The sequence below is a fragment of the Rhinolophus sinicus genome, linkage group LG07, assembly GCF_036562045.2.
Source record: "Rhinolophus sinicus isolate RSC01 linkage group LG07, ASM3656204v1, whole genome shotgun sequence".
Classification (NCBI taxonomy): Eukaryota; Metazoa; Chordata; class Mammalia; order Chiroptera; family Rhinolophidae; genus Rhinolophus; species Rhinolophus sinicus.
In genome coordinates, this window is record NC_133757.1 from 113,540,522 (window position 1) to 113,568,261 (window position 27,740).

General features: G+C 41.4%; 3 protein-coding genes across 10 annotated transcripts in view; 2 read left to right on the plus strand and 1 right to left on the minus strand.

Annotated features, from left to right (window-relative positions):
- Positions 1 to 24,278, minus strand: part of NAA15 (N-alpha-acetyltransferase 15, NatA auxiliary subunit) — a 124,130-nt gene extending 99,852 nt beyond the window's left edge. The window contains exons 1-2 of the mRNA XM_019730820.2: positions 24,141 to 24,278; positions 10,664 to 10,787 (exon numbers count right to left, since the gene is read on the minus strand). The gene's annotated coding sequence lies outside the window, so the exon portion shown is untranslated. The remainder of the gene's footprint in view (positions 1 to 10,663; positions 10,788 to 24,140) is intronic.
- LOC109446944 (ubiquitin-ribosomal protein eS31 fusion protein) lies at positions 14,304 to 14,914 on the plus strand. Its single transcript, XM_019730839.2, has one exon. It carries the CDS (start codon positions 14,465 to 14,467, stop codon positions 14,912 to 14,914), a length of 450 nt encoding a protein of 149 aa, XP_019586398.1. The 5' UTR covers positions 14,304 to 14,464.
- Positions 24,279 to 24,436: 158 nt separating the features above from the next.
- The window catches only part of ELF2 (E74 like ETS transcription factor 2), a 95,700-nt gene continuing 92,396 nt past the window's right edge, over positions 24,437 to 27,740 (plus strand). For 2 of the 8 annotated variants that reach the window (XM_019730822.2, XM_019730823.2), the window contains exon 1: positions 24,446 to 24,718. The gene's annotated coding sequence lies outside the window, so the exon portion shown is untranslated. Of the gene's footprint in view, positions 24,719 to 27,740 lie in introns of all 8 variants that reach the window. The other 6 variants (XM_074338509.1, XM_074338511.1, XM_074338506.1 and 3 more) reach the window with 5 other exon arrangements.

The window sequence follows — 27,740 nt, forward strand, 5'->3', positions numbered from 1 at the left end:
CAAACCTGCTTCACCACTCTAACCTCCCTATCTCTGCCTCAGAATCCAGTCCCAACGACCCCGGCTCTTACTGAGTCCCAGAGAGAAGAGGAAGACCTGCTCTCCACTAGGTCACAGCCACCAATCTAAGTCTTCAGTTTCTTTCTGTCCCTGAACCAACTTTTCCCCAAGTTGAGTGACAGTAGGAACATAGTTTGTCAGAGAAAAATTTGTCAGAGAAAATTTCAGCCCCATATACAGGCATGAATTCTGGTCCTATGGTTCTTACAATACCGCTCAAAAGTACATTTTCCAAAGTCTGGGTTATATAGTGCTACCTAGTATCATGGGTGGTAAACCAATCGGTTACACAATTCACAGTGAACTACACTAAGCCTGGGCCAGTTCTTTTCACAGCTTTTCCTTCCGCCTGAAGAGATTAGGTCTGAGCATCTGTTCTACACGCTTCCCCCTCTGAATTCTGCATCTGCAAACAGCTTCTCCAAACTGTGCGCAGGACTCCTCGGCAGCTTCGAGAGTCTGGTTGCCTAATATTCTGAGACAACTTAGAGGGCAATTAGGGATGTATGGCCTAACAGTTATGGCCTTTGTGGAGATAATGTCACCGTTGATTATATGTCCCTGACCTCATTATTGGGCAGGTATGTCAGTAGGGTCCTGAAGAAAGCAGATAATGGGACCGAGTTAGGAGATTTACTGGGGAAGAAAGCCTCTGAAAGATAAAGGGGAGGGTACAGGACTGGGCAGAGGTAGCCATCAGACCGTGATGCAGATCTGACACTTGGAAAAGAAAGAGGAAGAAGCAGATGGCAGCAACAGCCACAGGCCAACGCAGGTCTGATAAAGTCTCAGCCAAACCACCCAGAGCAGATTGCCTACGTGAGGAATCCAGCTTCGGCGGGAATGATCAGACGGAGTAACCCTGCCACGCGTGGTCACTGGCTGGGGCTGCCCAGGAAGAGCCCAGCTGAAGCCTGAAAGCCCGGCGAACACTTCCTTGCAGCTGAACAGCACGTTCTTCCTTGAAAAGAGATCCAAGCATACCGTGTTTCCCCGAAAATAAGCCCTAGCTGGACCATCAGCTCTAATATGTCGTTTGGAGCAAAAATTAATATAAGACCCAGTATTATATTATATTAATATTATGTTATATTAATATTATATTATATAATATAATATAATATAATATAATATAATATAATATAATATAATATAATATAATATAATATAATATAATACTGGGTCTTATATTGATTTTTGCTCCAAAAGACGCACTAGAGCTGATGGTCCAGCTGGGGCTTATTTTCGGGGAAACACGGTAGTGCCTCCTTGGCTTCCACAGCCAGGAACTTGCTATGTATCAGCCAACTTTCCCTCCTGGACTGAGTGAACCCTCAAAACTGTTTGGATCATCACTTTAGCAAGACCCATTTCCTGACCATTCCCTTTCTCTTTTCCTTCTTTGCATCATGACTGCCCCTTTCCAAGCCATTGTTTCTTGCTAGGACTATTGCACTAGTCTCCTGGTCTTCCCATATCTACTCCTGTGATGTCCAGGCTGTTCTCTTCCCACCGCAGTCAGAGGCATCTTTTCAAACACAAGTCTAATCAAAATGCTTGGTACCTTAGCATTGCTCTTAAAGGACACATTTAAATCCTTGACCTCATGTCCAAGGTCCTGGCATCAACCCTAACTTCCTCTTCACCCTAATCTCATATCCGTCATTCACTACGCTCCCAAACCGTGGCCTTCCTTCTAGTCCTAGGGAATGTGCCTTGCTTCTTTCTTTCCTGAGGTTTTGTATACTTGTCTGCAAGCCCCTCTGCCTGGAATGATTCTTGCCTCCTTCCCATGTCTAAGAAATACAGCAGATGCAGTTTGTTGTCTGTTTATTTTTTCCCTATTCATCATACTTTACATTTCTTTTTAAAAATTAAGCAAAATGTAGGTCAGAGGACAGAATTTTCATGAAAATCAAATTAAATATGTAGAAAAAGTACAAATAGACATGTGAAATACTGAAGGATGGTATTACTATACAACTCACATGTAAACAAGTTACACAATTATTGTTTTTGAAGAAGTAACTTATGAATTATTTTAAATTATTTTTCAGATTACTGTAAAGAATACATTTGCAGCCAATTATTTCTATGAAATGATGAAAACATTATATAGTGTTTTGAGAAAAGCAGAATAAAAATTGATAAATGTAGGACTTCCATTTCTGTCAGTACAGACAACTGGGTAACCTGAAAAACTTCTTGTGATATAATATCTAGAAATCCTGGATAAAATATAATAAACGTTCTTTTAAATGCATAGCTAGTAAATATCTCTAAGAGGTGGAGGGAGGGTAGAGAGGGGTAGAAGGGACAGAGAGAGAGGAAGAGAAGGAGAGAGAGAGAGAGACAGAGAGAGACAGAGAGAGAGAGAGAGAAAGAGAAGATATTAACAATTGATAAAATTAGGTGAGGTGTTCTTTGAGCAATTTTTTCACTTTTCCACAGGCTTGAAATTTTTCAAATTAAAAAAAATTAAAGTAAAACAATAACAAAAATAGCAACAATATAGACCCCAAATTCTAAACACAATTGTCATGTGAATAGCATGTGAAACAGGGGAGAGGATAAGGGGGTAACCAAAATTAAAGCATTCCAAGGTCCTTGTACAATATTCACAGGAGGGCAGAGATAACTACTTTTTATAGAGAAGACAGAAGCTGTATAGATTTTCAATTTCTTCTAAGTTTAATTTCATAATTGTTAACATATTGTTAATCCCAAAGACATTAGACATGCTCATTTAAATATTTCTAAAAGTAGTGCAAGACATGCTTAAGAATACTTATCTCAGCATTGTTTATAGTAGCTCACTAAACTTAGAGGGCATGACCTAGTTGAGAACTGGCTAAGTGAATTATGATACATAGATATATAGATATACAGATATTTAGAATAATATGATGCAATCGTTAATGATGATGCTCTTCCCTATTTACTGACTTGAAAAGATTTCATGAGTATGGTTGAGTAAATTAGGTTACAGAACACAGATACATCTGATTTATACAAGATGCTTTTTATGTACCAATGATTATGACAATGGTTGTCTTGGTAATAAGAGTCTAGATTATTTTCACTTTCCGCTTTACACTTTTCTGTGTTAGACTTGGTTAAATAATGCATGTATTATTCCACAAATGAAAATGGTAAAGCTGTTAACTGTAAATGATACAATAAATTCCAAGTACTTTTTGCTCTTCCAATTTCACCTGAGCTCTGTCCATTACTGTTCAGTAAAGATGTCTGAAATCAGGAAGGAAGGAAAGAAGGAAGGCAGGAAGGAAAGGAAAGGAAAGACTGGCTCACAGCTGCACTTGCTCCTCTCTTGAGAGCACTTGAGCTTCTGCAGTCTGTAGTAGGACTTCAGTGTACTCAAAAGAAGTCTATTGTGTTCTTCTTGTCTGGAAGTTAGGAATATATGGCCTGTTCCTGGATGGCATGGAAATACACACAGAAAAGGGGGTCATCGTTTCCCTGGTCGATTTGAGTGAAAAAAGGGCTCCTGAAGGTTCAGCTGCCACTAGGAATTAGAAGAGCAGCTGTGATCGAATAAGTACCCTAAGGCTATAGAACTCAATGTCAAATAATGTTTCTCAATCTCAGGACTCAAGATGACCCCCCACCCCACAATTCACATTCTTTCAATATTCCACCTAATTCATCTACCAGAATACTTTTTACTTCCTTCTCAGTAATTCATTCCCATCTTTTTAATACCTAGTAGTAAGGCACTGCTTCCATCAGGGTTTTAGCAAAGAATCTAAGTATACGTGCAAGCTTTTCCCAAGTTATGAGGTGTGGGTGCCTCCTAGGCCCAAAGACGCACCAGGGTTTGCAGGTGACAGGCAAGGAAATGAATCTGAGCGTCTAAGGAGCATTTCCTACTGAAACGTATATCCTGACCCAAGTCCCTTAGTTGAGTCTCCTGTTTGTACAGCTATGAACATTTGTCCAACTCTGGAGGTCGGCAGACTCCATTTTCAAAATAATCTAGATTATGTCAATGTTAAACTCCTGGTGAAAATGCAAACACTGCGAATGGGAGTACAAATTTGTACAATCTTTCTGAAAGACAATTTGACAAAAAGTATCGCTATGGATTGAATCGTGTCCCCCCAAATGTATATGTTGAAACCCTAACTCCCCCATGTGATTTATTCGAAGATAGAACCATTAGAGAGATAATTAAGGTTAAATGAGTCATAAGGGTGGGGCCCTAGTGATAATGATCAGAAAAGGCTGGTGTCCTTATTAGAAGAAGAGACACCAGCAGTCTACTCTAACACTGCTTTTGTAGCTCAAATATTACTGAATATGAGACTTTGAACACATTATTAACCTGTTAGTCTGTTATTATTATTAGACTTTGCTTTCTTTCCACATCCTAGTGATCTCCAAAGAGCTTTACTCTTTTCTCTACCCCAGTAAACATAGTTTATAAGTGATTTCAACAGAGACTGGTCTACAGGGTGTGATTTGAAGGCTGGGAAGAGAACTGCCCAGCCAAACCATCGTCCCTAACGGCCTGCCACGTTGCTGCACATTCCAACTTGACATCACCGCTTTGCAGAGCTGTTTTCGTGGCGTGTAACCTGTGCAGCCGCGTAGGTCCCCACACTCAGATGGGCCCTGTGCTTGGGTTAATGTTCTACTGTCATCGCCGCCTTGAAATTCTTAATAACTTTTGAACAGGGCCATGTAACCTTCATTTTGCACTGGGCCCCACAAATTAGGTAGCAAGTTTGCTCCTTTGGGTGAAAGCATTGCCTTTAGAAAAGCTCATTTTTACAGCAAATGATTTACCTCAACAGCATGCCATATTAACACCCATTTTGTCACACTAATTAATGTGTTAATTAATTCATTAAGACAGCAGAGCTCTGAAGGATTGAAGCACTGAGCCTCCAGTTTTTGGTGTGGAGAAGCAGCCTGCACAGGTCCACAATGTGAATACCGCACGCACTGGACTCCTCAGGGCCTCAGAGAGGGGGGTGGGAGGGGGAAACGAAGGCACTATTTGCTATTTATCATGCTATTTACCTTCATTCTGCTTAAGTTAGAGTATTTTTCTTTAAAAGATGAGTGAAATACACTAGATTATTTTACCTGCATTTCTAAGAGGTGACATTTCTACTATTCAAAGTCAGATATCTGACTATAACAGCTTGGTTTTTAATGAAAAGCCAATGGCATTCTCTTTATAATTTCCTTTTAGTATTTACGGTGAAAGGTCAGACTTCCAAAATTTTAGAAATCTATATTCTAGGTGTTTTTCAGTGTGAAAAACAAAATCCTCCATGTGATATTAGTACACTTTCAATTTACGTTGAATCTTAAATATTGATTAAGGAGGTATTTTTCTCTATTTTACTAAATTTCTTTTGAATCAAAACTGATATAATAATGTTCTTCCAAACAACATTTATTTGTTGAACTAGAGTTTGTATCACTCATTTTATTCAATATTGTTTTAAATTCATTTTAATCTGTTCAAAAAACATTAATAAATATCACTCAGTAGATCTTATTGCTTTTCATTATTTTACTATAAAGGCAAAGAAGGCAAACGTCAATTATTAAAATAAAAAAAGAAGACACTAGAGGACTTGATGTATTTTTGTTGAATGACAATACAAATAAATGAGTGAATGAATGAATAAATAAATCAATAAATGAATGAATGCCAGGCACTAAGGGGAAGAATGGAGGAGACACAGAACTAAAGTTTGGATATATATGTATATATATTCAGAACTCACTCCATCCTAGAATAAGAGACTAAATTATTGTTTTTATTTTGCCTTATGATATGCACTTCAGGTGAAACTAAGCCTGCCTCCCTAGTCATAGCTGGATGGAGGCCTGGGCACAAACGGAAGACAACAAAATAAGGCATGAGGTGGACCAGCTCCTCTGAGGCCGTTTGGCTAGCATCCTACCCAAGGATAATATTCCACAATAAATGGTGACAAACTGACTCAGATAAAATATCTCTTTGGGGAAATATAAATGCTAGATATTCCAAAAAGAAGGTGAGTCATTTCAGCTAAGCTTGCTACTGGGAAGAAAAGTCTGAATCCTGTGGTACCTTTTCCACAATCCCCTGAAGTAGGAGCAGCAACATGGGGCAATTTCCAAAGCTACCTTTTCTTTTTTTCAATTACAGTTGACATTCAATATTATTTTATATTAGTTTCAGGTGTACAGGATAGTGGTTTGACATGAATGTAATTTACAAAGTGATCCCCCCCAATCTATGTACAAAGTGACCCACCCGCCACGATACATAGTTACTACAATATTATTGACTATATTCCCTATCTATACTTTACATCCCCCTGACTGCCAATTTTGTAACTGCCAATTTATACTTCTTAATCTCTTCACTTTTTTCACCCAGCCCCCAACGCCCTCTCATCTGGCAACCATCAGTCTGTACCACCTTCCTTTCTTGCAACCCCAAGTTCCCACATATCCTTGCAGTACATCCTATCACTGAAGGTCATCTGTGTGTGTCCCTCTGATCTTCAACAAGCTAACTAATTCAGAACATATTATTATAACAAAAATCTTACACAGGCTGGGTGGAAGCAACCCAAATGTCCATCAAAGGGTGAATGGATAAACAAAATGAGGTCTATACATAGAGTGGAATTTTATTCAGCCCTAAAAAGGAAGGAAACCTTGTCACAGGCTACAAATAGATAAACCTGAAAGACACTATGCTAAGTGAAAAAAACCAGTCACAAAAAGACATACTGTATAATTCTACTTACATGAGGTATTTAAAGTAGTCAAATTCATAGAAACAGAAAGTAGAATGGTGGTTGTTAGGAACTGCGGGAGGGAAAAATAGGGAATTGTTTCATGGGTACTTCAGTTTTGCAAGTTGAAAAATGTTCTAGAGCTCTGTGCACAACAATGGGAATATACTTAACATTACTGAACTGTACACTTAAAAACAGTTTAGATGGTAAATTTTATATTATGTGTTTACTACAATTTAAAATTTTTTAAATTATTGAAAAAAAGACTTATTTGGCCATTGAGATCTGGGGACCATTTGATTCACAAAAGCTGAAACTCTTCTCCATAGACATCTCAATGATGGTGGTTTAAAGGGTCTCTTTAAGTTCTTGAGGACAGTTATGTGGTTTATATTGTTGCTAAACTTTTATAACAAACAGAACTCTTTTATTTTGCAAAACATCAAATTGGGTTCCCAAATGGCTTCATTTTCAAATCCTAAAAGAATTGGTTAATTTTATATTTGGCTAGTAACACCTTTGGCTTTAATGTTTAGAAAGCATTTTTAGATGTTATCTCATTTGAGCCCCATAAGAACAGACCTTGGGGAAGATAAGGTAGGTATTACTATTTTCATTTCACAAATGAGGAAACTGAGGCATAGAGAGTATATGTGACTTGTCATGAGTCACATCTAGTTAGCAGCAAATCTGAGTATTGAAACCTGGATCCTCTAACTCCCAGGAGAGAGCTCCACCACTCTAAAAGGAATAAACATAGTATGTACTGGTTAACCTCCATTTTAGCGACCTTAAAGTTATGTTTTGGTAAAATCACAATTTCATGACAGAGCAGATTTCCCTTTTAGCCATGAGAATCATATTTATGAGAATCATAACTTTTTGGACCATGAGATACAACCAAGACACATGGTTCCCTTGGTGGCAACATAATTTCATTGTGGTCAAGGTTAAGGACACTTGACAAACTCAAACCTTTGTAAAGTGATGGCTAATTTAGCCTCTCTTTTCACAGAGTCTGGGACTGGGCTTTGTGTCCATTTGAGTCTGGGTCACAGGGGACAGGCGTGAAGTTGAAGGTCATGCTGGGAAGAAAGCCTGTTTTTCCTATTCTCCCCAGCCCCAACCCCCATTCTTTATTCTATAAGTGTCTCTGTTTCAAATGCTTCTAAACTGACATTACTTTTCCCTCCCAGCCAGTTATAATCAGGTTAGAATGCAGAATGCTGTCTTCTGTCCCTCTCTGTCCCTCCGGCAGGTAAAAGAGAAGGCAGTGGTCTATCATCAGGGACATGGGACACGTTTAAACAAACATTCTCTTTGGTCAGAACAACTTTAAAAAATTTCAACATTGGTGTAATGAGATAGGTAACATATCCTCTTTCATGGGCAAGAAAGAAAACTTAGTTTTGTTGACCTATAAAAGTGTTGATGTTCACAAAATCAGAAATGTTGGGGATTTAAAGGGTATTAGGCACGGGTTAGGAAAAGGAAAGTGAGACAAATCTAATTTTCAGATGTCCTGTAGTCGAGATAATGAAAACAAGTCCTTTTAATTGCCTTTGTTTTCTCCACATTTCTCAGAAACTTGCATTTACATAATTTTTTGTCTTGCGTACAAACCTACTAGGTTTGCTCCCAGCAGTTTCAAGCTCTTTCGGGTTGCTTGAGCATAAGGGGAAATTGCCTGATGTGCATTGAAAATTTTAAACAGAAGAGGGCACTAAGTCAGAATGCTTCAAACTTAGCTCACCAGAGACATGAGAGGGACGGAGGGAGAGATAGTGTATATATTTTGTTCTAGGCAAATTATGCCCAGAGACTGAGATTGTCTTTGCCAACAATTTATTTAACTCATGTTCACTGTGGGAATCATAATTGATAATAAATAATATTTCACAAGCCAACAGCATAGAGGATAATGTCTCTTAATAAGCCAATAAACAAATAACGTACTCCAAACCAATGATAGATTAATCACACTATTGTTCCAGACAGAGGGGAGAAGAAAGAAAGAAAGTCCAAATTTAGTTGAAGTATATCTTGCTACCAGTTGGTTCTGGGTAGACTCAGGTCTGTAAAAGGACTAACAAGCAAACAGTTTAAGATTGTCTTTGCCAACAATTTATTTAACTCATGTTCACTGTGGCATATGAGTATATGCATAATTTATAATAAATAATATTTCAATTTACTGCCCTACGCCTCCATTCCACTGACTACACACCCCAAACCTATGCTCCTTTGTCTTGTCGAATCTCCACACATTTATAGTTTCTTTATGTGAAGGATATATAGCAAGTGGCCTGCTCCACTTCTCTCACAGAGAACTATTCTTTTAATTCTCCCGAGTACATGTTATAAAAATTTGGGATTTCTTCCTGTTGTTCTGCCTCGTGCCAATTTTATTAAGAGCCCAGCCACAAGAACTCAAGAAGGGTAGAAGAAGGAATTCCCTCTCTGTGATACCCTGAAGGTCATAATATCTCATGCAGCAAGTTGCCTTGAGAGAATAAACCTAAAGTGCCAAGAGTAACAGAAAAGAAAGACGGAGGAGTCTCCTGCAAGTGAGAGGTTTTGTTACAATGGTCCTTGCCAGACCCATGGTTTATCACCATATTTATCACCATATTTGGCTAAACTTGTTCAATTCCGTTTTTGTCATGCGCCATCCAGAGTCCTGATAATTCAATGGGTAAGGTGCAAAGTTCTTTCTTCTTTTATCTTTTTTCCCCTGAAGATACAATGATGGTTCTATAATTCACTCTCAGCATCTGCTGCTCATACCGGGGATGTTACTGGGAATGATCTTTACATTTCAGGGAGGCCAGAGATCAATTCGGTTTATAATTTTAGAAGACGTGGATTTACTCTCTCATATTTGAAAACTTTTCCAAAGTGGCCATATGTCACTTTTTAAATAGGAAAAAAGGCCAACCTTATTCTAAAAGAAATTAAATCTTCAGATTAGAAAGGATAAAGTTTGTATTTCTGTTTGAGGGCCCTAAATTTCTAGAGAGGATATGGATAGGTGCTACAATAGAGTAAAGCAATCCTTGTTTTAAAGTACTTTCCCACAGTTTGTGCAAAATTGTTAACACAGCAAGGAGGTTTCCTCCTTATAATTTATTTCTGCTTTGATAGTGAAAGTGGTCTGCCTGGTTTCAAAGGCAAAATTTTCTGTTTTAGTTACAAGTACTTAACATGTTTATTTCTTATTTTCCTCCATTTTGTTGAAATACGCTCAATTTTGACAATGAGCTACCTTCATCCTACTACCACTACTAATGTAAACCAGATGGAACTGGGGCCTCCCCACCCTTCAGAGATTTAGGAAAACTTGTTGCCAGCGCCTATTTGTTCTATGGACTGTAAGAGTCCAGTGGCCTTGAGATTTCTGAGAACTCCTCCAGATTTGCTTCCTCAGGGCTCCCTGTGTATCTGCCTTAGGCTAAGATGGACATCACAGAGCGCTCTCTTCAGTGCTTTCCACTGGAATTCCATACCCGCCAAGCGCTTTGTGAGGGTAATACCTTTGCCAAGGATTTGTGGGGTTGCTGGATGATGCATCTCTCAGGGCACAGCCAGCTTTCTATCATCTCAAGGAGTCCACCTCCACCCTCTGCCTCTTCAGTGCAATCAACACATTCCTCTCCTTATTCTAGGCTGTTCAGTTCTTCATACTTAGGTCGCAGCTTCCAAGCAGGCTAATCATGGAATTTTCCTAACAAAGGTGGGTCTCATTCCTAAGAGAAATGATTACAGCGGTTGCTAGGAGAATAACATTTCCCTATTTGTTAAACTAAGAGAGAGAAGTATTTGACACCTACCTGGGTTAATGGAGCTCTATCTGGCTGATGCCTCTGTCATCCCACTGATCCAGAAAGGTTGTTGGGTGGTGCTAAGAGGCTCCCTTTCTCTATCCCTCTATGTGGTCCATTTGGAAAATGTGAGCTGTGAAAGAGGAAAACCTTCCTAAATGAGTATATGCATGGGAAAAAAATGTCATGTCTGGCAATGGAAACTAATAGACTGTAGTCATATTAACTTCCTAAGCATTGTGTTAATTATTCATCACCAAATTTTTGAGGTCAGTTGGCATTATTTATATAAAAGATGGAAGACCTAAGATACAAAAAGGTTTGCAGTCAGTTACAAATCTAGGATTATATATTTCTTGGTGTCCTGGCATCATTTCCAAGGCGCCTTCAAACCACAGATCATGAATTCCTAGCTTTAAAGACCAGTTTCTATAACAAAAATGTCCCTAATAAAACTTAGAGAAGCCATCCAAGGTCAGCATTTATCCCCAAATAATTTACAGTCCAACTCTGGTACTTGCATAACTACATATTCAGGAAGTTATTCAGTGCCACCTGGGGGAGTTCTTGCAACGAAGAATTTTGCAGAAGATGATAAACACAGCTTAAGAGGGTAGAAAAGTTAGTCAGGCATCCATGAATATATATTTCTTTTTTTGAACTTTATGAACAAGAAAATTAAATTTAAAAAAATTTAGTCACTATTTTAGTCACTGCAAGGATACAAAGTTGTTCATTCTTGTCCCTGTCCCCAAGAAACTTGCAATAGGGTGGACATAATAGAATAATAACAATAATAGTAATACCAATCTTTATAGAGTACTTATTCTATTACAGGCACTGTTCTAAGCATATGAAGCAAGTGAGGCACAGAGACGAGTAATAATAATAGTTAATATTTATTGAGCACTAATATATGCCAGAACACTATTCTAAGTGCTTTGTATAAACTAACTAGAGCATTTAATTTTCATTGAAAGCCTAGGAGGTATGTAATATTATTTTACAGATTAACTAAATTCATCCTTATAACAAGCTTATTAATTAGGCCTTATCAGCATTCCTTTTTGCGAGGTAAATTGAGGTATAGAGAAAATAAGTGATTAAATAACTTGGCCAAGGTTACACATCTAGTAAGTGGTGGAACCAGGAATCAAACAAACATAGTCTAATGCCAGAGTCTGTATCTTAAGCACTCTTAAATGTACTTTCTCTATTCTAAAATCCAATTATATGTACATTTAATTTACATGAATTCAACCATATGCACTGAGAGACTGAGACAATTACAATGGAATTAAGTCCCTCTTCTTACTCTACTCAGCTGGCACGTTTTGCAAGGAGTGCGTACGGAAGATAAAGAACTGTCCTGCTCAGTTCCTGTGACTCCGAAAGTGTGGACATTTCGTCAAGCTGGGGGTGGTGTTAGCTTTGAAGGTTTTGTTGTACTTATAATGTAGGCCAATTCGCTTCCTCTGGGGTGTGATGGCGATGCCTTTTAATGCTGGAGGAGAGTGCAATTGATTTAGGAAGAGCAGTAAGTTGCTCTCTAAATTGGAGCCTTCCTAAGAAATTTCCAGGACTTTTTGTGGAGTATAACTTGTTTTTTTCCTTGCTTGCTGACTTTGGAGCCTAACCTCTGTGTACAGTGTAAGGCTGCCGTATACAATGGTTACAAACTAAGGCAAGGTATAGTGTCTTTGGCAAGGTAAGTACCCACAGCAGCAATGAATCAAAGGAGGGCAGAAGTCACACTTAGTTTGGGGGGATCGGAGGTTCTTTGGAAAATGAGAAAAAACTTCATGGAGGAGAGACTATCTGAGGTAGACTCTGAAGGACAGGTAGCTCTGCCAGCGAGAGGAAGGGAGGGAGTTATGGGTAATAGGAGGGTCCCGAGCAGGGTACATGGGAGGGAAAGCTCAGGGAATGATCAGTGAGGAGCCAAGATGCCATCGGGAAGAGCGGTGGGCAGTAAGCCTGGAAAGATAGACAGTGGGCCGCTTTACAGGCCTCTGCAGGGGAGGAGAAAGCTTTCCTCCACCCTCTTAGGGTCCCTGCCTCGGTCTGACAAAGACAGATTAACAGGAGAAAAGCATTCAAACTTATTTAATAGAAGTTTTACATGACATGAGAGCCCTCATAAGGAAACGGAGACCCAAAGAAGCAGACCTGAGTATTTTGTGCTAGGTTTGAAGCAGGGTGGACAGTCGTGGAGGAATGTGATAGGTTAAGAAGCAGGAGGTAACTGTAATAAACTGGGAAAACCTAGCAAAGACTATTTGTTAGGGCTCTTCTTAGTGTCCCTCTGTCTTCAGAGATAAGGCTGTTCCTTTCCTCGGGGGATAAAGACAGCATCTCTTATGTAGAGGTTTTATGGCCTAGTATTTCAGGGAAGATGGGGTGTGGGGGGGGCAGGAAATCAGAATGACCTTCTTCCTTCTGCTGTTTTATTAAACTTCTTCAGTTCAAAATGTTTAATAACAAGGTGCCACCTATTGGGGCAGTGTGTCCTGAACCCCATTACCTTCAAGGCCAAGTTGAGGAGTTTGTACTCAGAGGTTCTGTGTAATATCATCCAAGCTATGCTTTCAGAAGATTAATCTGGCAGGGATGTATAAAACCAGTTGGAACTGGAATACCATTAAGCATACCAGTTACACGGCTAACGCTGTAATGTGGGGAAAATATAATAGAGTCTCGTATGAGACACATTGGTTTGCAAAAAAAAAAAAAAAAAAAAGGTGGGGGGAACCAACTTGATGTAGCCTAAGCCGCAAAGGAGAATCTAAGCAAGCTGAGGTGATTCAGAGAACCCTGAGGCAGGTGGGCAGCCGGACCTCAGGTTAATAAGCTTCAAATCCAGGGCCTCTTACTTAAAGTAACTGCTACACAGAGCCAGGGGTGGGTCCCAGCAATATACTCACATGGCCAAGGGTTTTCATAAAATTGTAAAAGTCACTTTAACTACAGTTGATTAAGATCACTGTGTCTCTACTTACTCATTCCTGGAGTCTGCACCCGCCACTGCTGGCTCCTTTTTCTCCTGGGAGAGGGTTAGAAGTGGGGAAAGCTGACTCCACAGTACCTGAAGTCATGGACTATTTCAGTATTTTGCAACAGTCACATGTTTTCTTTTTAGGTTCATGTCTTAGATGAATCATTTCTAATCCTTAGATGGAGCATTTAAACACATGCCAACTTGGATTTCTCTTTAGGGTCTACATATAACAAGATAGTCTGTCCATTATAAAACTGTTCTAGCCTTGCTGAATGGGCGCAATGAAAAGCTGAGGATTCTAAAACACATTTTTTGAAGATTCAGAAGAGAAACTCATATATAAACAAGACAAAATTATTTATTCAAAAAGGTGATAAAGCTTGACTGCACAGTTTCACTCTAATTTGAAAAGACATTTTGGAACATTTTAAGAAGATGATAAGATTAGATTCCTGATTTGGATGGATATGCAGGGTGCCTTTTTTATCATTTTAAAATTTATCTATTGAATTTATTTATTTTTGAATACATATATAGATTAAAATTAAAGAACTATAAAATGAAAGTGATAAAGATGATGGTCATACCAAAAATTGTAATTCAAGATCACAATTTCAGATCATGCCAAAAGCAATAAGATAAATTCTGAAAATGAGTAAGAAGTAAGCTCTGGATTATTTCATACCACAATTGACAAAGAAGAGTGAATTATAGGAACACATCAGCAAAAGATGTTAAGATATGTCCGATTTGACATTAAATAGTGACATCCAGCTTTCCGATCTGCCGTCTGCGGTAGAACCACCACCAAGATGCAGATTTTCATGAGAACTCTTACTGGGAAAACTATTACTCTCGAGGTTGAACCCTTGGATACAGTGGACAATGTAAAGGCCAAGATCCAGGATAAAGAAGGAATTCCTCCTGTTCAGCAAAGACTAAGCTTTTCTGGCAAGCAACTGGAAGCTGGGCGCACTTTGTCTAACTGCAACATTCCAAAGGAGTCCACTCTTCATCTTGTGTTGCGGAAAAGGAAGAAGTCTTACCCCACTCCCAAGAAGAAGCAGCATAAGAGAAAGAAGGCTAAGCTGGCTGTCCTGAAATACTATAAGGTGGATGAGAATGGCAAAATCAGTCGCCTTCGTCGGAAGTGCCCTTCAGATGACTGTGATGCTGGAGCTTTTCTGGGCAGCCACTTTGACAGACATTATTGTGGCGAATGTCGTCTGACCTCTACCTTCAACAAACCAGAAGACAAGTAATTGTCTATGGGTTAATAAAAGACATGAACTGATAACAACAACAAAATAGTGACATCCATACAGACAGCATAAGACTCAGAATCACTACTCACTGAACACTGAATAACAAACTAGTTAATGAGTGTTTTCAATTTAAAGAATATTTGACATTAGTCACTGCATAAGGAAACTGGAATGTGCTGAAATCTTACTTCAACATGACAGATGTCCCCTTAAACTGAAACAATCCTAAAAACTTACATAACATTACCAATAACAGGATGTGAGGCTGAGAGAAACTTTTCTAAATTATCAATTGTAGGAGAGTTTTAATTTTCAATGCTAGAAGAAAAATTTAATTGTTTTCTATTCTCTCCCTAGAAGATAATATTGCAAAATCATCACATTAAAAAACAATGAGAAAGTATGAAGGCAATGAATGTAGGAAAATTATTTTAGAGGAATGTCAGACAGTTGATGAACAAAAAAGTATAGTGTATTTTATTTTTCTGGGTTTTATAATATTTGAGGTAGATCAGCTTTTAAAAATCTGTCATTTTTGTGATTTGCTTTCTATTCTAAATAAGTATGCATATTCATATCTAATTTTGTAGTCACAATTTTCTATTTTTTTTAAAAAGAGGGTCCTCTCATATTGTACAAGCATCAGGTCCTTTGAAAGTTTGGAATGGACTGGATCCAGAAGGCTCCCAGGAACCCACACCCTTGTCTCTTGCTCTCTGCTGTTTGCTTCTCCCTGACGCTGAGCCACAGCTAAAGGACTTTTTTTTTCTGCTCTCAGTTTGCATATGGCGGACTATGGCTGTCCCACAGCTACCAACACACATATACAAGGTTCTAGACACGTTAAGAGACTGTAGATAGCCTGCTGGTTTCAATTGCAAATTCCTGAGAGAAACACCATGATAGACCCAGTTAGATAAGGTGCATCTCGCTGGTTCAATCAGTCAGAGAACGAAGTCACATGGCATAAGCATGGCAGGACCAGTGCCTGGTTGTCAGAGAGTGAGGTTGGCTCCCCTTGAAGTTGAACTAGAGGGTTCCTGAGTAGGAATCAAAGTATATGAGAACAGAAGGAAAAGTTAGAGAGCTTCACAGCTGACGAGATTAGAGTGGGGAACAAAACGAGAGTGATAATTGGAGGAGCACACTTTATGGCTCAATATGGGGATGGGAGTAAAATCAAAGTGAGGGTCACCAGTAGACTAACTTCTCAGAGCCACCGCAGGTAAATCAATGGCCTCATCCCGATTGGGAAATTCGCTTTCTTCGGCTAATCCTTGGAAGCTTTGCGTTACAACTGATTAAGTGAGACCCATTCCCTTCTAACATTTCAAAGCTCATTTGCTATCTGTGAGGACATTTTTAAAGAAAGCTTTTATCTCTTTGTAGCTCATTGAGATTTTTTCATATGCTTCCTTCTTAAAACTATCATTTCAGACTGAAGTTAACTTTGTAAGTTCTAAAATTAAAAAAAATAAAATCAAGTGTTCGTTACCTAGCATACTAAATGGCCTTAGGCCCTGGTAAATATACAGAAGGTGCCAAAAAAGTATATACACATTTTAAGAAAGGAAAACATTGTATTAAAATTGTAATACTCAATATATACCGATAACAAAAGATGAAACAAGTCATGTGTATACATTTTTTTGGCACCTCCTGTATGTATATTTACTGTAATTTGCCTTCTTTTTCTTTCTTAAATCAGATCTTTGAAATCGTTTTCATACAAGACTAGAAACAGCTAGTATATCTGGAGTACACAAAAGACTTTTGCTTTTTTACCCTACTTTTCATTCCTTTATCCCATTCACTTATCTCACCCCGAAAACCTGCTCCTGGAAAACAGGATCCCGGCTATGATATTTTTGTGGGAAGAGGGTTCCCACAAAGTCAATCAAAGTCAATCACGTACGCTACATTCCTGTGAATCAGTTATTAATCTCTTTTCGAGACATCTAGACCATTTACAGAAAAACCTACTGTTGCCATTTAAAACTTTGTACTCAAAAAGACTCAGTGCTACCCAGTTGGTCTGATAACCAGATGTGCATCTTACTTCAACACAGATCTGTTCCTTGTTTCTCTCAGCATGCTGTCATTGGCAAGTTCAGTACTTTTGGGCTGAGAGGCAGGACTTAGCACCTTTGCTCTAGTATTAATATCTAGTTCCCATTGCACAAGTATTACCTTAACGATCGAAGGGTTCTTTGGGCTAATGGTAAGTTAAAAATACTAAAGACTGAAAATTTCAGTAGAACAATATAAAAATAATTAAGGTTTCCATCACGTCAGTGTTGGGAAAAATACTAAAATTGGCTTATAATAAATATAAACCACCTTTTAAAAATATACAGGACCTCAAGAGGAAAAACTGAAAAGCAAGATAATTTTGAACATATGGCTATGGTTAGCTATAGACAAAATTGTAAAGTCAATAATTGTCTATATTTCAGTCAACAATTTGCCTAACTAATTTTAGCTCTTTCCTGATATTTGCCTTAGCTCCCTGATTTCCATACTCTCTCTGTGCCTCCTAGATGCAAGCCTGTCTCTGTCATTCTATCCCTGATTTCCTGCCCCCCAGCATCTTACTTAGTCCTTCCCTGTCCTGCCTGGTCCTACCTAATCAATGAAAAGGAGCTAGTTCATTGCTAATCTCCTTCCACTAGGCTCAAGAGCATCAACATTTCCAAAGACCTTCCTCTTCCGCAGCTCCCATCTCAGTGACCTCAAAAAGGGAGCTTGTAAAAATAAAAAAAAACACGTTGGATTCAAATTCCAACTTTGCTTAGCTGTGTTAACAAAAGCAAGTCACTTTTAGGTCTCAGTGTCCTCCACTGTAGGATAATTAGGTTAGGGTAAATATATGATATTCCTGACAGAGCTAAGAGAATAAACGCTGGAGGTTAGGGACTCCTACCTTGCCTCTTCCATCTGTCAAAGCTTAGTTCTCTAGTCTGCACTGATCACAAAGGGACCTACTTTCTCCTCAGTCACTCTGGGTTGGTAACAGAATTAATCCTTGTTAACATATTACTCTTCTTTCCCTACTCATGTAACCAAATAAAAATGCAGACTTTGTAAGTGAGCTCTGAAATTCTCTACTAGTGGAATAGAAGCCAATTTTAGGCTTGTTGAATTGCGACCGGGCTCCTTCACCTCCCTCAAATCACATGTCGAGGTATTGGCCTGTTCCTAAGGACAGCACAGGACAGGGAGAAGCTGGCCTGAGCGTGCTTCCAACCAGGAAATGAGAGGAGCAGGAGCAGGAGGGAGCTGAGCAGCCTGCTAAGAGCACAGAGTCTGGAGCCAGCTGCTTGGGTGTCCTGCCTGGTTCCACTACTCACTTGCTAGTGGTCTTGGAAAAGTTGTTCTATTCCTATAGTCACCTCTGTTTCATAATCTGCAAACTGATAATACCTGCCTGACTGGGTTGTTAGGAGGATTAAAAGAAAAGAGAAAAAGAAAGTACACATTCAATCAACACTATTAAGATGATGCTAAATTTCAAAAGCATTTTGTTGGTACTTAGGACTCTGACCACATATAAGTATAGATATTGTCAATTACTACACCTGTTCATGGACTCGTGAAGATTCATTTTAACCATGGAATTATTTTTATTTCCATCCCTCCTTCACACTGGGGAAGTTAACAGTCTTTCGTGTAGATTCACAGTATTTTATAATAAAACTCTCTTCTTCCCATTTATTCTATTCTTTTCTGTCTGGTATTCCAATTTAATTATGGTCCTCCTGTGACCTTTTCAGCCTCCATATTGATTGGATTCTTATCCTGGCCTTAAATTTCTCTCTCCTTTTGCTTAGCAGTCAGTGTCCTCGGCAGAGATGGAAAGCCAACTCAGACAGTGTGGCAGACAGGAAGAGCAGGATACAGGAGCCACAGGCTGGAGGAGAGGGAACAGGTTGGCAACTGGTGGAGAAGGGAGTGTCTGGAAAGAGGGAGATAAGGAACCTGGCCAGAAACACTCAACCATTTGCGGTGGTGCCTCCCATGTCAGGCAGAACAGGGATGACAGACGGAGGTGAGTAGTGCGCCCAACAAATTTGGGGGATGAGGACGTGAGGCTGGTGTCAAGGCTGAAGCAGAGGGCAATATTTTTCATCCTTGATGTTCGGACAAGAGCTGTTGAAATAAGGCTGTATTTTAGAGGTACTAGCTGTTAAGAGCACAGGCTCTGAAGAGGGAGTCAACCTCGAACTCGTGAACTGTAAGATGAAGATAATTATATGGAACTCATAAGATTAATGAACACTAGCTACGTAGTAGTATGCTAATAGTGGCCAATAGTATTGTTATTAATGCTGTTATTATTTACTATAACTAAAATAATGCCACTCACGCTGATTGGCTCACCAACAGGAAAACCCTCCAGAGAAGAAAGCAAATAAATAATGGGAAAAAAAGAAAGCTTTGGTTTACTTTTCTAATCTTTAGGGTGATTCAGGAAATAAATGAAGAGAAAATTCTATTAACTCATTTTAATTTTGTAGCATGGAACAAACAGAGCTAAATGCCCTTGAAAACTAGTCAGCTCACAAATATAAAAATTTATTTTAGATCATTTCCCATGAAAGATCTTTATCTTTGAATTAACTATTATAGCATTTATCTTGAATTTTATTTAAAAACAATTTTATTGAGAAATTTTAAAGGTTAATATGATCTTAAATCACTAATAAAATGTCTTCATATACATTTCATTTGGACTTTTAATTTTATAATAAAGATAAGGAGGCAAATTGGTTTTAACATTGACAATATTAGAAATCCTAACTAAAACAAAGTGTAATCCATCTTAAATACTTCAAACATTTTAACAAAGCAATAAAATGTTAATTTATTTGTTCTTTAATTAATAAAATGCTTCCAACTAAAGCACTATTTTAAAGAGAAGGTTGTTTTTAAAATATATCAAGAACTCAAATTATGAAATGACTAAGTACTTATTTTACTAGAACTATTACACGGTAAAATAACACCTGCAACTTATGAGGATTTAATTTCCCTTTTGTATTCAAACTTTTATATTTCCCACTTATTTTACCTGATTGCATTTGATGGTACAAATGTCATTCTCAAGAATTGTTTCATTGGATTCTGGAAACTTAATATGTCCTCCCAAATTATTTTGGTTTTAGTCATTCTTTAAAGTAGGCCTCTCAATATACATGTTCAATATACAATGTTTAAGAGATTCTGATTCATAAAAGGCAACATGATACCTAAAAGAAAAAGTGAGTTTTTGTTTTGTCCTTTGCAGACTCAGAATATGGGAGAGTTATGAATACTCCTCTTTGCAGAAGTTCAGAAAAGGGTGGTGGGAGAGATGGATATAGTGGATCACAAACAAGGTAGGTTAACACCACAATATAACTGGACAGTTGCCTAGAACCACTAAGTCTTTAAGGAGAGGCAAAAGAAGAGATGTTTCTGGCTGTTCTCATAAAGTCTACACAGTTGGTAACCTGGAGATTTGCCCACCAGCAATGAGGGAATCCAACAAGTTTAAAGATTGTCACTCAAAATTCACTACAGCGGATGCTCTTGTGTTGGCCAGTTCCCAACATGGTTCCCAATGGTGTTCATCTCGGGGTATTTATGTCCTTGAGTAGTGTGACCTCTCACATGAATTAGGACTGATTTACATGACCAATAGAATGTGGCATAGTGATGGTTGTGACTCCAGAGGCTAGGTCAGGATAGGTAGCACAGCTTTCCCTAGTTAGTTCTCTAGGACTATTCACTTTGAGAACTTCCAAGGGTTAGCCCAAGAAAAAGCACTTCCAGTTTGGGAGAGGCAAATGATTTCCTGGCTACCACTCGAAGAATTTAGCCTTGTGTTCCTCGTGTTGATTATTGCTCCATTCCCTCAACCGGGCCCAGAAGGGTCCGTTTCCCATTTAACATATATACCTATGCTCTAACAGTAGGAAAACCTTGTCTCGTGGTTAGCCTATCTTACTGAAGACAGGCTGACGTTTTTAAAAGACTGTCTTAGATAATTAGAGAGAATGAAGGGGACATAAAACAGAAAACAGTACAAAAGCATTCTAATTACACGTTACATAATCTTATTTATATTTAATCCTTTTTTAATATTTAATCTATATAAATGCATGTGTATGTATATAAATGCACAGAAAAAGGTCTCGAACCTCAAATACTCAACTATCATTTATGGTTGGTTACCTGTGGAAAGGTATGGGATGGTTGGGTATGCGTGGAGGGTGAGGTGTGGAAAGAGAAATAAAGGAAAGGAGACTTAGCTTTTTAAAAAGTCTACTTTGTATTATTTGATGAGAATATATTAATGAACCACTGTGTAATTTAAAAATTGTGTAATATATGGGGTGGCCGGATGGCTCAGTTGGTTGGAGCGCAAGCCTGCATGGGATGGTGGGCTGCGCCCCCTGCAACTCAGGTTGAAAACAGGCGACTGGACTTGGAGCTGAGCTGTGCCTTCCACAACTGGATTGAGGGACAGCGACTTGACTTGGAGCTGATGGGCCATGGAAAAACACACTGTTCCCCAACATTTCCCAATAAAAAAATTAAAAAAAAATTGTGTTATATATAAAAAAAACAGAAGTAAAAGCAATCTTGTTACAACATAGAGACCTCCTATTCTACGATCATTAGCATGTTTCTAGGACTGCTGGCCACAGCAGCCTCTTCCTACTGAACCTGAGATTGTTAGTGCTGTGCTGCAAACATTCTGGGTTTCTTACTTGGCCAGCTCCCAGAAGGGATGTATCCTTCCAAGATCTACTATCAAAGAGATGCCTCAGAGACATCAAGTTTGGCACCTTCAAGGCCAGGAGAGCAGATTGTTCCATCTCCTATTGTACCAGTCAAAGACTATAACACTAATTCTGGGTAGCAAACCATCCCATAACACAGTGCTTAAAACAACAATGCTTTTTTTCTGTTGGTTACTGGCTCCAAGCTGGGGATGGTTCTAGACCTGCTCCATGTCTCTGGTTCTTCTTGCACTAGAAGACTACCCAGGCACGTTCTTTACATTGTGCAAGGTGGGTATAGAGAGAGGCAAGCAGAAACACGCAATACCTCTTAAGGTCAGGTTCAGAACTGTCACACTGCCACTTTTGCCCATATATCTTTGGCCAAAAAACAAAACAAGTGGGATGAACTAAGTGCAAAATCAGTAGGGTGAAGAAGCATTCTAATGGGAGGAACTACAAAGCCATATTTCAGAGGGCATGCATGCATGGAGCACTGAAGAATTGGGAAGAATAATGTTATTATCCAGTATTGTTATCCACCTGGACTTTCCAGCTTACTTCCAATTGGCAATAGGGGAGATGTATTTCTCCTAATAGTAGCTGACAAACTGATAATAGGAATGATTTGACCCCCACAGGTGAGATCTACTCCTAACTCTAGAAATCAGGCCTTGTCCTTGCATGCTCCTTAACATGCCATGTTTTTGGCATGGAGATGCAGTAGTATTGATTAATTCCTTCAAATATCAAAGTAGACAATGGTTCCCATAGGTGATAGGTTATTTTACAGGAAATAGGGGATTAGAAATACTGCACTAGAAAGGGTGCTGTGTTTGTAGCTATCTTGTTTACTGTGTATTCATGGTTTGAATGTTACAAGGCTTTATACATTCTTTAGTTCTAAAGGGTGCCAAGATTTACCAAGTTTTAGAACTCAGGTATCCATCAAACTTCATCAGAGTTAAGAGGATCTCTCTGACTAACCCTATTTGCTATCCGGGTTTCCCGTGTTTAAAAGTAAAAATATCTTAAAAAGTCCCCAGCGTTGCTTTTGAAGATAAGAAGAATCGTCCCTCCCTCTCCAGTAAATAGACATTAATAGCTTTAAAAAAGAAAGAGAAAATCATTCAATTCCTAGGTTCTTCAGGGACTTAAATCGGTGGGGCCTCCTGTGGTTCTCCGACATTTGAATCCTATTCTAGGGTAATTTCCATGGTTCCCACGTTATTTTCAAGAACAGCTACCATTTAGATGCCTCAGGGTTTCTTCTTCGCTCAAAACTAGTTGTGGAGAAGCAAAAAGAGCAAGGCTGGTGCCCAGAAACGAACCTGGTGAATACTGCGCCAGGTCCATCCGAGTGAGGCTGCAGGAGCCGGAGAGGGGAGCAGAATCAGTCCCCACGCGCACGGGGCAGTCACTGCTCTTTGTTAAAGAAACAAATACTGTAGCAGAAAATGCGGCGGCAGTGAAGTGTGGGACGTTTGTATGCATAACTGTGCGTAAGAAAGATCATTAATGAGGACAACCCAGGGCACCGTGTCATTGGCTTTGTGCACTTGAAGACTCATGAGAGTGCCTTGCTCAGAGGTTCCCCTTTGTGTGAAAGTGGGGAAACCAAAACCGTGCAGCTACTGTTGGGTTTTCATTTTCGAATTGGAAGCGCTTGGACCAAAATACTCCCGCTCCAATACACTCCCGTATTCTCACACCAACAATACTCGGACTTGAGTTACTTCTCCGTCGCTGACCATGCGAAGAGCGACTATGGCTCGGTGCGGGTACCCGCAGCTCCGGGAGCCACGCCAAGGGGCCGCCCGCCGCGCTCCGCAGCTGCGCGCTGAGCCCCGCCGCCCGACAGTCAGCAAACGCGGGCACCAACCGCCGCGCGGCCCGGCCGTTGGGCGGGTGGTAATTTCTGGGAACGGGGCGGGTCCGCGGGTGTGCGAGGCCCGGCGTTTGCGAGCCGGGAGGAGGAGCGGGCGGCGCCTAGGGGCGCGCTGCGGGCTGGGCGGTGCGCCACGAGCGTCAGCGGCCGGGGCGGAGCCGGGGCCAGGCGGGCCGCGCGCTGCTGTCCGCTCGCGTCCCCGCCTTTCACTTAGCCCGGCCGAGGAGTGGCGACGGGAAGGACCTGGGCTAGGAGTTCTTCCAAACCTCGGCCCCCTGTAACAGTCAGACTGCCCGAGTGCGGGGCAGTCCTGGAGAAGAGGGGCGGGAGTCCAAAGTCGGGGATGGGGTGCCAGCCCGGGCCTGCGGGGGCGCTCAGAAAGAGTGGCGAGGGTGTGTGCGTGCGGACCGGGCCGGCTGGCAGTAGCGGACTGGCGGGCGCTGCAGGTGCAGGCGCGGCCCCGTCGCCCCCACGCGCCCGCCCCGCGCGTTGGAGCCCCCGCGCTAGTCGGGGAAGCGGGATGGGAGAATCCCGAGTCGGGCGCGGGACAGGTGGAGAGAGTCATTACCTGAGAAAGCGGGTTTGGAAGAAGTTCGGGGGAATCAGGGGCGGCGAGATCCGAGAGAGCCACGGAGGCACGTTGGGCGGGCTGGTGGGGGCCGAGGGCAGCCGGCTCCGCGGGGTATAAATAGCTGGCCCCGCTTTGACAGTCGAGGCGGTGACTGGCGGTGCCGCCCCCCCCTCGCCGCGTGGGGAGGAGCGCTAGCGGCGGGCGGGGTGGGGGAGGCGGACTCAAGTGTCCTGGTGGCGGCGGCAGGAGGCCGAGGGGGAGGAGCCGAGCGGGGGGTGGAGGGAGGGAGCCGGGAGCGGGGCGAGGGCGGGGGCCACCATTGCTCCCCGCGCCGGGCTCTGTGTCGCCGCCGTCGCCTCGGCGGTTGGGGGTCGGTGAGGCGGCGCGGGCGGGGGGCGCTGCGCGGAGCGGCGCGCGCTGTTTTGTCTCCTCCTTTCCCTGTGGAGCGGCTCGGGCTGCCGGGGAGGCCCGGGCTCCCTCCGGACTCCCGGCCAACGGAGGCGGCGGCGGCTAGTCCGCGGCCCTGCCGGGAGGGAAAGCGACGCCGCGGTCTTCCCAGGCGACGCGGAGAGCAGGTAAGAGCGCGGGCAGCCGAGGCTGTAGGAGGCAGCGCGGAGGGCGCGGCGATAAAGCCTCGCTGTCCCGAGTGCCGCCGCCTCCCTCCGCGCCCCCGCCCCGCGTCTGTGTTGTTTGCTCCGGGGTTTGCAGAAGGGTTTTCCCGAGGCTGTGGCGGTGACAACGGCGGGAAGCCAGGGAAGGGGGCAGGTGCCCTCGGGCAACGGTCGGGGAGCGGGACTCAGAGAAAGGGGAAGGCGCGCTGTGCGCCGGCCCGCGGGGAGCGCGGGGCGCGGGGCAGGGCTGAGGGAAGAGGTTACGGACCCCGGCGGGGGGGATGGGCCGCGCGCAGCTGGGCTCGCTGTGTTTACATCTCCGCGCGAGTCACCTCTGCCGAGAAGCGGACTGAACTGACCCGCCTTCTCCCGCGGGGAGGCCAAGGCGGGGGTCCGGCTCCGGAGGAAGCGCGTCCTGGGAGGGTCCGGTAGGGCGGGAGGCTGCGGCCGGCGCCGGGGCAGGGCGGCCAGCCCGGGGCGGGACCTGGGAGGCTCCAGCCGCTCGGGGTGGCGTGGAGGGCTGGGGAGCAGTTTCCTTCCCCGCGGGCCTGACCGCCGCCTCCTACCTTTCCTTCCCTTCGCTGCTAGCTTGCACGGCAGGTTGTACTCGGTCATTCTTTTATTCTCGCTCTTCACGCCGGCCCCCTGCTGCCACTTCCCCTATTCCCCGGGGGTAGGGAGGCTTGGCTCTGTTAGGAATCTGTTTTTTAAACAAAACAAAAACGAGCTCTGTAACACGCGCGTCCAGTGACCGCCTTCTGGATCCTCTCTTCGCAAGCTGGCCCTCAGGGACAGTGCTACTGGCTGCTTTGGGGTGGGAGGGGGTGCGGGCGGAGGACAGGGAGGGCTCTGCTGGGCCTGGAACTGACTGCCCCAACAGCTTTGCGAACAGGACAGCCGAGCCCCCTCTTGCTCCAGTTGGGCATTTTTATTCCATGGCAATAAAGGACAGAGAAAACATTCAAAACGTCCAGAGTAATCCAGATCACAGTTTCTGTTTCTCATGTGCCAGCATCCTGGGCTGTGTTTTTCTAGGCTAGATTCGTTGCAGAATAGCCTTTAAGTTCGTAGTATTTCATTAAATGAGTAAGAGGGGGACACTTCCTTTTAAAACTGTCGACTTTCTCTCCTTTCTTGTGTGCGTGACATTTACTTTAGCTGTGTGGTTTAAATTTTAATCTGGTGATGAGAGAACAGTAATCGTGTGTTTGGTAATCAGATTTGCTTTCCTTTTTATCTGTGAGTCTATCTAGAGGTAAATTATGCACTTTATCTCTAGTGCCATAATCACAGAATAGTGCCTGAATCACACTAGAATGTACGCTTTACTAAGATAGGTTTGGGTATTTGCGTTTCAGAGTTTCTTTCTTTCTTCAAAAGGTAGAATGACTAAGACTGGAAACTGTTGAATTACATCTAAAGGGATTTAGGAATAATTAAAGTTTATAGTAACGAAGTGCAGTTTACACAGTGAGTTCATATGAATGTTACTGAGATATCTCCTAGTGTACACATGAAATAGAAAATTGAAATATCTTTGACACCTGAAATTTGAATACTTAATGTCAACCTGTTTTTAAGCTTCGTGACTTAACTAATTCATTACTCCTTGTTTCTCTTTTCAGACATATATATTTACAAAATAATCAGAGTTTGGTTGGAAAGAATTTGTAACTTTGAGATTTTCCTATCCTAAGTGGATTGGTAACTGTGGCTGTGGTAGGGCCCACCAGTGCTGATGGCTTTATCTGCTCATAGATTGTACACCAAGGTTTTTTTTTGATAACTACTTTATTGAGATATAATTCACATACCATTCAATTCACTGATTTAAAGTATACAGTTCAGTGGTTTTTAATGTATTCACAGAGTTATGCAACTAGCACCATAATCAATTTTAGAACATTTTTGTCACCCACAAAAGGAATCCCATAACCGTTAGCAGTCACTCTCCATTTTTCGCCAGCACCCTCAAGCCTAGGCAACCACTGATGTACTTTCTCTCTGTCTACAGAGTTGCTTATTCTGGACATTTTATGTAAATGGAGTCATATGATACGGACCTTTCGTGACTGGTTTCGGAGTCATTTGATATGGATCTTTCATCACTGGTTTCTTTCACTTAGCATATTTTTGGGATTTACCTGTATTGTAGCATGTATCACTATTTTGTTCCTTTTTATTGCTGAATAGTATTCCATTGTATTGGACATACCACATTTTATTAATTCATTAATTAGTTGATGAACGTTTGAGTTTCCACTTTTTAGTTATGGATAATGCTGCTATGGGCATTTGTGTACAGGTTTTTCTATGGATGTGTTTTCATTTCTTTTGGGTACGTACACTTTAAAAAATCAGCCTTTTGTGTTACTTAATGCCAAAATTAATCCATTTGATGCAAAGTTCAGTGATTTTTAGTAAATATATAGAATTGGTAAACTATCACCACAAGCCAGTTTTAGAACATTTCTATCACCTCCAGAAATTCCCTCTAGCGTGTTTGTAATAAACCCTCATTCTCATCCCCAGACCCAGGCAGCCATTGATTTGTGCTTTGTCTTTATAGATTTGCCTTTTCTGAATATTTTATATAAATGGAATCATACCATATGCAATCTTTTGCATCTGGCTTCTTTCATTTAGCATAATATTTTTGGGATTTATCCATATTGTAGCATGTATCAATGTTTTGTTCCTTTTTATTGACGAATAGTATTCCCTTGTATGGACAGACCACATTTTGTTTATTTATGGACCAATTGATGGGTATTTGAATTGTTTCCATTTTTTGACCATTGCAAATAATGCAGCTTGAACATTTGAGTGCAAGTCTTTATGTGGACATATGGTTTCATTCTCTTGGGTAGATACCTAGGACTAGAATTGCTGGGTCATCTGTATAACTTTTTAAGAAACTGCCAACCTGTTTTCTAAAGTGGTCGTACATTTTACATTCTTAACAGCGGTGTATAAGAGAGTGCCA